The sequence below is a fragment of the Coffea arabica genome, chromosome 5e, assembly GCF_036785885.1.
Source record: "Coffea arabica cultivar ET-39 chromosome 5e, Coffea Arabica ET-39 HiFi, whole genome shotgun sequence".
In the NCBI taxonomy this organism is placed as follows: domain Eukaryota; kingdom Viridiplantae; phylum Streptophyta; class Magnoliopsida; order Gentianales; family Rubiaceae; genus Coffea; species Coffea arabica.
The window spans coordinates 10,742,157-10,752,446 of NC_092318.1; the positions used below are offsets into that span (position 1 = coordinate 10,742,157).

The 10,290-nt window shown below is 35.3% G+C and overlaps 1 protein-coding gene across 4 annotated transcripts; it reads right to left on the reverse strand.

Moving 5' to 3' along the window:
- Positions 1-831: 831 nt before the first annotated feature.
- Positions 832-7,850, reverse strand: LOC113709820 (uncharacterized). 4 transcript variants are annotated; one of them, XM_072048401.1, is made up of 13 exons: positions 7,551-7,850; positions 7,371-7,418; positions 6,921-7,108; positions 6,777-6,821; positions 6,542-6,649; positions 6,199-6,273; positions 6,038-6,100; positions 5,838-5,900; positions 5,652-5,723; positions 5,504-5,551; positions 4,485-5,396; positions 1,735-4,397; positions 832-1,644 (listed from the first exon to the last, which is right to left on the reverse strand). In XM_072048401.1, exons 1-13 carry the CDS (start codon positions 7,643-7,645, stop codon positions 1,039-1,041), a joined length of 4,986 nt encoding a protein of 1,661 aa, XP_071904502.1. In that variant the 5' UTR covers positions 7,646-7,850; the 3' UTR covers positions 832-1,038. The 4 variants fall into 4 exon arrangements, with proteins under 4 accessions (XP_071904502.1, XP_071904500.1, XP_071904501.1 ...); XM_072048402.1 differs by lacking the exon at positions 832-1,644 and having other exon boundaries at positions 1,767-1,895; positions 1,996-4,397; positions 7,551-7,846; XM_072048399.1 differs by having other exon boundaries at positions 832-4,397.
- Between the last annotated feature and the right edge of the window lie 2,440 nt (positions 7,851-10,290).

Sequence of the window (10,290 nt, forward strand, 5' to 3'; positions counted from 1 at the left end):
AAAAGATTTAGTTCTAATATTTTGAGATTTACTTACTGTGATAGGATGAGACCTTCACTCGAAGTGCGACAATGAGTGGCATTGATTGAATGATATTTGCAATAGTCTGCCCTTCATCTGTTTCATGCTCACCCCACAAAGTTAGGATGACTGGCATGAAGCTGCAATATAGTTGGTTAGATATTTATGTCGCATTATTGTATATGGATTAAAATGAAGATTGTGTTCTGTGCAAAGCCATTGGTTGATAAATCATGCAAGTTACCTGTTATCTATGATGACAATTTCTCTGGTTGGGGTAGGGCCTCTGTGATTTCGTGGATGAACTTGTGCAACAATGCCAAGGGTATCTGTTTTTGTCATTTATTAGAGGTAAACTAAATAGTCATGTATTGAGTATTATAAAGCTGAATTTAACTCCTGTGCATTACCTATGTCTGAAGTGTCATCAATATGTTGATAGAATCTTCTGAAAGGTGTGAATGTGAAAACAGAGGGAATTTCTGGAGGGCTTGCTTCATCGATTGCTTGGACAATGGTAGAGTTGTCAATATACCAGGTGCATTGATTTTCATGTGCACGGTATTCCAGCGGAGTGTATTCAACTCTTGCATTGGATATCATGTAACGTTTGTACAAGTTGAAGTGGTTGCGGAAGAATTCTATATCTGACTTGTATATCATAGCTTCCACTGTAATTCCCTATACATGAAATTTGGTTTTGATTAGAATGCGAAAGTGTACAGTGAGATATAATAATTCTGTGACAGAATTTATTCATGTGTTTACCTGGTTATCAATCAGAGTAAGCTTCTGATAACGATTTCCTGCTTTTGATAGTAGAGGTTTCTGCTTGTCAAGGACTTGGGCTATCGTTGTCCAGTATTGAAGTCCGGGAACGATTTCAGCAAAACCTATCACTTTTCTGTCATCCTGTAATTCAGAAGAGCAAGTAATGGGTAGTTTCTGAGCAGAAATATGAGAACAGAATTCTTAATGTATGCTATAGAACCATATGCGCATGAATAGATAAGAAAGTTATTCATTTGCCAAATCTAATACTTCTCTATATACTACATTATGTGTTATTGAGTCTTCTCCAGTGCTAAATATAGCTGGTTTGATCAGAATTTTTATTGAACTCTTGTTCTTAGCTCTTGACATTGCTACATATAACTGGCCGTGTGAAAAAACTGGTTCACGTAAATATATTCCCACAAAATCTAGAGTCTGCCCTTGAGCTTTATTGATAGTCATAGCGAAGCATGGTCGAATAGGAAATTGTATTCTTTCAAAAGATACTGGCGACTCTGGATCATTTTCTATTCTGAAGCAGATTCTGTGAAGGAAGACTTCCTTGCCAGTGAATTCTCCACAACTTATTGTAGCATATATGACATTGGACTTTAAGGATTTGCAGATGAGCCTTGTTCCATTGCATAGTCCTTGGGGCGGATCAATATTTCTGAGGAGCATAATTGGAGTGTTTGGCTTGAGAATCAATTTGTGAGGTGGAAATCCATTTGGTGTTAGGGCATTTATGAAGTCCTCCATGATTGTTTGGTCAGAATCTTCAATACATTTGTCTCGGCTAATGTATTCTTGAATGCAACCAGGCATATCGTGTATGAGCTGCTGATTAATCTGATCAACAAACTCATTTTTTGTTGTGAGTATAGCACGATTTACAGCTGAGAAATCATGATGAGAGAATATTGACAAATCTGGGAATACCGTGGTAGTCAACTGTTTGATTGAATCTTCATCATTTGTATATCTTATCAGCATTGATGGAGGTATTTGTATGCAGTCGTTGTTGACAGTAGGCTCTGTTCCATTTCCAACACGAAGCAAATATTCAATGAATTCTGGATCATCCCTTGCTCTCATGTTTTCTGTAAGTTGAAGCTTATGAAGGTGTGGCCATATATATGAGTTGACTATGCTGGCATCAATGAATTCTGATTTTGTTCCTTTAGGAACAACTGGTAATACCTGTCGAAAATCTCCTCCGAAAACGATCACTTTAGATCCAAATAAGGCGTTTGAGTCCATTAGATCCTGGAGTAATCTATCAACAGCTTCTATTGAACCTTTATTTATCATCGGAGCTTCATCCCAAATTATAAGACTGGCTTTTTGCAGAAGTTCTGCCGACGAACTTTGCTTGCTGATTCTGCAATTCTTATTTTTTGTTGTATCTAATGGTATGTTAAATCTTGAGTGAGCTGTTCTCCCACCGGGCAATATTGAAGCTGCTACTCCGCATGATGCTGTAGCCAGCGCAATGAATCCTTTGGATCTTGCCTCAGCTAATAATGCTCGATAAAGGAAAGTTTTTCCGGTTCCACCTGGACCATCAACAAAAAAGCATCCATGTTTCTTTTGGAAGACTGCATGAGTGATTATATCAAAGGCAGTTTTCTGATCATTGTTTAATAGATCAATTTTTTGCAGATCAGACTCTAGCACAGTGATTCTTGTCTCTGCTATTGTGTCCCTCGTGCTCTTGTTGAGATCATTAAAATTTAAAGGATATGGAACCAGGGCATATGAGTTAATATCTCTTCCCATAGATTCAAGAAAATTGTTTATCTGTTCTAGAACCTTGTATCGTGTTTCATCAGTTGATATATCTGGTATTTTCATGAAATCTTCTGATAGACAATGTTCAAATTTCTCCCATAGCTTTCTAGCATTTAATGGAGGAAAGTGTACCAGCAAAGTTGCAAACAGCCTTCTCAATATGTATGGCATTTGATATGAACTGGCTTCTTCGAGGCATTCTTCTTGCGATGTATCTGATTCAAAGTATCCTCTGAGAATTGCTGCTTCACGGAATGTGTTTACGTATGTTCCATTCACTGTCTTGAGGTCTTCAAATGATTTGGGGCCTTTCACATGTGTTAGAAGTAGTCGAAGAAAATAACGTTCTCCTTCTTTTATACCTGCTGTGACAATTCTGCCAATACAGTCCTTTTGCTTTCTAGGTTCCCATTTTTTTCTTCCGGGGTACCAAACGAAGTGCTCTGGGAATTCTTTGTATGTGCACTTAAGATCCTGAGCTAACTCATCCACAGAATTCATGTAAAAGAATTCAGTTAACATAGTTCTTTTTGTATACTTGTTGCTGATTACATCTCGTAGGTCTTGATCAGGTGTGAAACTCATGGACTGACAGTTTTGTAGATGGAGCTGGAGATGAATTACAGAAGGGTGGATCTCACTGAGGTTAAATCTGTACACTCTCCAAATTGCTTCAACTGCACACACCCATCGAGCTGATTGGAAGTCCTTTATTTCATCGATTGGAAGAGGTTGGGAGCTATTATTGTCTTGAGCAGGAGCATCTGAGTTTACTCTGAAATGAATCCTATCATGACCCTTGTATATATATTTGTATATATATTTGACAGCTTTCACAGTGGAACAGATTTCAACATTTATGTGGCAATCAAATTTTGCCAATAAGTATCTGTTGTGTGGAACTATCCATCTGTTATCAAGCTGATGGCCACGAACAATTATTTTCTGTCCATCATTTCTCCTTCGATAAGTAGGATACGCATTCTTTCCATGAAAGGTTGTCTGAGCAAATGATTTTGGGTAATTATTTCTGCATCTTTTCTTCTGATTTCCTTGCATACAAACATTATCTGGATTTTGTGCTCCGCAAGGACCGTGGATCATGTGCTTTCGAACCATTCTGAATAAATGTTGATTTGCTGTTATATCTGGAATTTCTGCACTGACGATTTTATCATAGGATTCTGTGGAATAAAGTTTTGAACCTGGCTCTAAAATTATGAGGAAATGAGTATGCGGTAGACCACGTTTCTGAAACTCAACAACATAGGTATAAGCTGCTACTGCTCCAAATATTTGTTTCTTGAAGAGTTGGTCCTTCAAAAGATCAAGCTTAGCATGGAAAACTCGAGCGAGTAAGTCTGGTCTGTTATGACCTTCATCAGTAGGTAGCATGTGTTTTTTCACCTCAGGCCATGAAGGATTGCATGTCATAGTGATAAATAAATCTGGTTTGCCGAATTTTTGCACGAGAGCCATAGCATCAACATATCTTCTTCTCATGTCGCGAGGACCACCTATGAATGATGCTGGAAGAATAACTCGCTGACCTATTTTGGATCCTTGGCAATGTCCTGACATGACACTGTCCATTATGCCTTGAAGTTCCTCTCTTCTTATTAACTGTTGTCGGCTTCTGTAATAATCAAGTCTCTGAGATTCTATCTTGATGTACATATCGATGACATATTGTTGAAGTAGTCGGCCGGTATTGAGTATGCCTGGAGTGTATTTTTCCCGCATCTGCAACTTGTATGCGTAATACTCACGCATAGATACAAACTCTTTATTGTTTTCAGGATTGTGAGAAGCTGTAGAACATGTTATTCAATATCAATCTAATGATATAGTAACTGTATACTGAGGAATATAATTATTGACTATAATTTTTGCTATACCTTGGTGTTCAGCTGCTATTAGTTCTTCTGCAGATTTGCAATCAGTAGAAGCAGGAGTGCAGTTGGCTGTTCTATTGTATCTTTTCCTTTTGTTTGGATTATGTGGTGCTGTTCTTTTTATACCAGGATGCCATCCTGTCTCTCCAAATGGAAACAGCAGCGGATACTGCAATGGATCATAGCATCCATAATAGTAGTGCACCAGATGATCCTTGCCTTCTTTAGTATAGATTTGGATATGCCTTTTGTATCCTTCTCCAGATTCTTGGCCCTCTACCCACAAGGCTGCAATTTGAGATGCAGTTGGTTGATTCCAAACTCTCTGGTCATTTTCTGAATGAGACTTTAAGACGATTTGATATGAGTCGAGATTCGGAACATTTTTTAAGCTTCGGAGAAAAGAGGCATATGGATTCGATTCCATGACATGCATAATTTTTTTCACTGCACTTTCTGTTAGGTTCTCTGATGTAGCCAGTCTGTTTTCTAACTCATGCTCTGTATCATGAAAATATAGCTGCAAATAAACAGTCCTGCACTCATGTGGAATAAGATCCTTGATGAAGTGATAGGTTTGTCCCTGGACTTTGAATGTGTAGATACCATTAGTTCTCCTGCATAGGGATCTGTCATAATGTACTCCGAAAGAGGTGAAGGCAAACATATTATTATATGTTCTGACATATGTTCTGAAAGAAAGAGCTTCAGCAGAATGACCAGTATATAGTTCTATGAGAATATCTTGAAGTTTGTTCTCTTGGAGAACTATCTGACCAGCAGAACAGCAGAAATTTGGTGTTTCAGAATAAAGTTTTTTTGCTTCGCAATAGCTGCAATCTGGTTTGGGAGCCAGTATGTCTGGTTCACTGCTGATGCATTTCAGTGCTTCAATTCCATCTGGAACTTTTTCACCTACAGTACAATGAATGTGATAGTAATTGTTGAATACAAAAAAAAGAATGACAAAAAAGTTTTGAATGTATATCATGTTACATTCATAAGAGTTTTTGTTTTTGTACCTCTGGTGTGAGATTTCTGAGTTTTTCTTGACCTTGAACGTTTGTTGCCTGTGTGGATATTAACAGAACGTAATTAACTCTAATATACAGAGGTTTAATCTAATGCTCATTAGATAATGAAAATTAATAACTGAGGTTGTATCTGTACCTTTATGTGTTTTAGCAATAGATTTTAAGCATTGTTGGCTCATTTGATATTCTGTTGCAAATGCTAACAATTCTAGAAAGCCAAAGTTGTGCAATCAATGGTATTATAAAGAAAAGAAATGTATGTAGAAGTTGAATACGGATCAGTAGAATCTTGTAGATCTAAAGTTGTAGCAGTGCTGAGTACCTGGAGCATCTTCTATGTTTTGGGGAAGAAATTTGAAGCAGTTCATACACATGAAAGATTCAGCTGTCGACGCAATGTAAATAAATGATAGTGGAAGAGTGAGATGAACATGGTAAAGCATCATATATTGAACAGTATATTTTTGTGCTGAAAGTAATTTGAAAGAATTAAACAACAAGTTATTTGCAGTAGTTTCAGACCTTTGTCATGCGGTGGAGCACTATCTGAGCATATATGCTTATGGTTGGTGGCTGAAGAATTACCTAGGTTTTAGAAAATTGAGAAAAGCACAGTTATGTAGCTGAAATAAGAATTGTTATAGAACCAATTATATTTACATGAAAATGATAGAAATGAATACCTTCTTCATAAGTAGAAAAGCAGAAGAGACTACTTTTGAGCTTTGATCCAGGGTAGGATACACAGAATCGATTATCTGTGGCATAGAAAAAAGTAAATGGATGATCATATTAAAAAACAAGAAATATATTATTATAATAATTTTGGGTATCAAGAACAATTTGTAAATGCAAATAACAATTTGTATGTGTATCATGTGGAAGAGAAACAGGATATTTTCAAGCTTAAGTGTGGAGAAACCAGTATGATGCATTTGTAAAGCTAAGAGTAAGGAAAAAAATAGAAAATATGGAAAACATTGTTACTGTGATATTGATGCAGAGGGGTATTTTGTTGAAGTTTACCAGTGTTAGTCTGATTCTTGGAGCCAGGTAATTGAAGGTTAGAAGAAAGAGCTCCAATGGCATTTCTATCAGATGTTCGAGCAAGCGTACTTTTATTATATTTTCCAACTGCAATTTTTGATGCTTTAAACGTCAATATAAGTATAACAACAGAAATGGAATGTTTAGGAGATAAAAAATGAATAGGAATGCAATAATATGAGAAAAATAGGTGGCTAAAGCTCAAAATACATACCTGTGTCATGAAGATGCTGTTGAATTAACTGTGGCATCAGCACTCCTGTGTATAGTAATAAATATTTCCATGGTTTCATATTTTTAGTCACAAAAACTACAAACTAAAAATGTTTGTAAGCTTTGTCCTGGAGTATATACGTACCATTATTATCATTGTTGGTACTGGATGGTCTGAGAAATGGTTTGATGTTGCACTGTTTGGTAGGTTGTACAGATTGTGGATCAAGCGTCTTGGACAACAGTTTGCTCATCTTTCTTCTGTGATACGCTTCTCTATTTTTTCTTCGATGAGCTTCCTTTTGTTCGACAGAAAGACCAGCAAATTTTTCTCTGTTTTTTTTATTCCTCTCATTTTTTTTCTCACGAATTTTGAGATCATCGTTTTGTGCATATAACTCAGAGGAATTCATGATGCTTGTTAGTTAATGCAACTGATTTTTATTGTCCATATAAGCATGCAGGGAAGAGAGCACAGTTCGTTGGATGAAATAAGTAAACCATACCAGAGCAGAAACTACAAAAGTGGTTACAAAATACTTTGAATAAACTGAATAAACTTAAGAGTATGTTAAAGGAGCTAGTGAAGGAATACCTCCATCGGTAGTCAAGGCACAGAGTTCTGAAGCAGACCTGTCGCAAGCTAAAAAAAAAATCTGAAGTCACTAAACATAGATCTTTTTATCTATCAATAAGGAAATGAGTAGAACAAAACATCAGAATGATATCAGAAGATAGTAAAAAAAAATTTGTGAAACAACTAACATTGCAGTACCTGGTGTTTGAGGTATTTAGTTGAAGAGAATTGGTAAGGAGATTCTCATACAATCTGGAAAGCAGAGCATATAAAAGACGTTGCATGAAGACCATGTGTATATTTGGTACAGAAGAAAATGCAGTGGTCGACAGCTAAGTAAAGATTAGCATCAGGTCATAATAAAAAGTCCCTTCTGTCCTTTTTCAGATTCATAGCATAGATATTAAGCAGCTAGATATCAGGGTTTGCATCGTAAAATTGAAAAAGTATTTGAGTTCAAATCATGCATATCTATTTCTGTGAGATCACAATTATCTATGTATTTGCATAAGTTGTACTTCTCCATGCACACGTGTTTGTACATTTTTAACATATATAAAAGTGGGACTTATCTACAATCACACTTATCTATGTACTTATATTTGATTTATATGCATCTACTATATACTTATTATATTGATTAAAGATTATTATTCATATGCTTATATTATATATATATTGATTATTATTCACATACACAAATATATAAACGTATACATAAATTCAATCTAAAATAATAATAATTACTTTTAAGAGTGTTTTTGAAAAAAATTATAAGAATGTTTTTACAAAGTATTGAAAATAAAATAGTTTGTAGAATATGTTTACAAATATTTTTTTAAAACTTAAAAAAATGGAAACTAATTTTTAGATAATTGCAATGTATAATTGTAATTATCCATGTACTTATTGTATTGATATACAGATAAAAATATATATGAATCCCATTTGAATCAGTTATTTTTGGCAGTGTTTTCAAAAATTTTTGATAGAATATTTTTAAGAAGTATTCAGACATAAATATGTTTACAAATATTTTTTTAAAATTTAAAAAAAAAATCAAACGAATTTTTAGATAATTGTGATCTATAATTGTAATTATCCATGTACTTATGAATATATACAAATCTATATAAAGAGATATATGAATCCCATTTAAATAAGTTATTTTTTACAGTGTTTTCAAAAATTTGTGATAGAATATATTTTTAAGAAGTATTCAGACATATGAAAATGAAACTTATTTCGCGGCGTGATGAATGCCCATTTCAATAAATGTACAAGAGTTTTGAAGCAAAGAGACAAAGTGCTTCTTGAAAGCGTCAGAACAAAAAACAATCCAAATTCGTCCGTGCAGATTGCCCAGTTCAATGAATGTACAAGAGTTTGAAGCAAAGAGCAGCAGCCAAAAGTACAAGCCGTGGAAGCAGAGTTGCGGTTGAAAAAAGTACCACTGTAGAAAGACAAATTCAACAGTGCAAGATCCATGTCCAGAGCTGGAGGAGGAGCTCAGTAGGTTGAGTATTGGTTCTGCTAGTGCTTATCCTATGCCAAATTCTTGTCGAAATCGTCCTGCTGAATCTGTAGCTCAATCTCAAGTTACTCATCTGGTGCTGAAGAATGAGATTTGTGATTTGTTTAGGGTTTTATATAAGGAGCGAGAGTGGGGGCTTGTGCTGGACAGCGGATTGGTTGCTGGGAGGAGGTTGCCAATGTTAGAACTTATAGCTTCGAGAATCAAGTTCGATGTAGCCGAGGAACTGTTGTTCATGTCCCGGTCGCCTTCTTTTGACAGCACCGGCAGTAACAATGACTGAGAGAGTATTGTTGAGTTTATGCAGACTTTTGTGTTTAGTAGTGTGTTTAGTAAGTTGAGTGTTAGTTAATGTGTTTGTTAGCGATGTGTTATGTAATTTCACTTGGTTTGGCTCTATTTTTAGTGTACTTGAATAATGCAGTAGTGCTTTGTTTTTATGTATTATTAAATTGAGTAATAAAATAGTGTGAATTTTTGTGAATAAGTGCGAATGAATTGTTTCTTTATTATTAATTGTTTCTTTATTTTTTGCGTTTCCTTTTTTTAGTTTGTGCGTGTACGTGTGTGCAAGTTTTGTATATAATATGGATAAGGTTTGTTTTTGCGTGACGCGTGTGTAGTGCGCAGTGAATTGGTTTGTTTTTTCTTTGTGGAATCTTTGTGATCCTGTGTGCATGTGATTTTGAGCAGAAGCTTTGGAGCTTTGCGGTATTATATAGGTGATATTGTGCTTTATTGTCTATAAGTAGAGTGTGTAGATTTTTTTTCTTATGGTTGAGCATTATCGTTTAGAAATGGATTATAGTCATAATCGTTTTGGGGTGTTACGTGATTTGCATCCAGATGTTGAAGTTTTGTTTAATAGATTGTCATTAGCTGGTGTTGTAGGGAGTTTGGGTGGATTTGATGGACAGAATGCTTCTTTGGCTGGTTCTGATAGAGCTTCAGCGAATAATATTTTACTGCGGAATGAGATATATGATTTGTTTAAGAAGTTTTATCGTAAATCTAGTAGAGCTGCTGTGTTGGATGAAGTTTTGGGAGATATTGGCGAGTTTCCGTTTCTTCAAATAATTGCTCAGCCTATGGAGCTTGAGGTTGAAGAGCAGAAGAAAGCTGTTAGAAGTGCTATGGTTTAGTGTGTTTATGTTTTGTTTGTTTTGTATATTTGTTTTATTGGCTTTAGTTATTATTTTCTGTAGATGTTGGGAATGTTATCTGTTCAAGTATTTTAGTGTGTTTATGTATCTATTCAAGTATTTGAGTTGAATAAAGAATGTAGATTTTGTACCAGTTTTTATCATAATCATTCCAAGGTTAAGGTTTGTCGGATAAGTAAACTACATAAAACAAAGAGAAAAGGGTAAAGAAGAAACTGAAGGAATTGGGGTAAAATATTCC

Excerpts from the sequence above, each read along its gene's own strand:
- LOC113709820 (XM_072048399.1), bottom strand. The coding sequence starts at position 7,645 with ATGGTCTTCATGCAACGTCTTTTATATGCTCTGCTTTCCAGATTGTAT. Across the intron at positions 7,109-7,370 it reads TGCCTTGACTACCGATGGAG|AGAAAAATTTGCTGGTCTTT; the intron begins GTATTCCTTCAC and ends TAAAAAAAACAG. Across the intron at positions 5,901-6,037 it reads TGCTCCACCGCATGACAAAG|CTGAATCTTTCATGTGTATG; the intron begins GTCTGAAACTAC and ends TTGCGTCGACAG.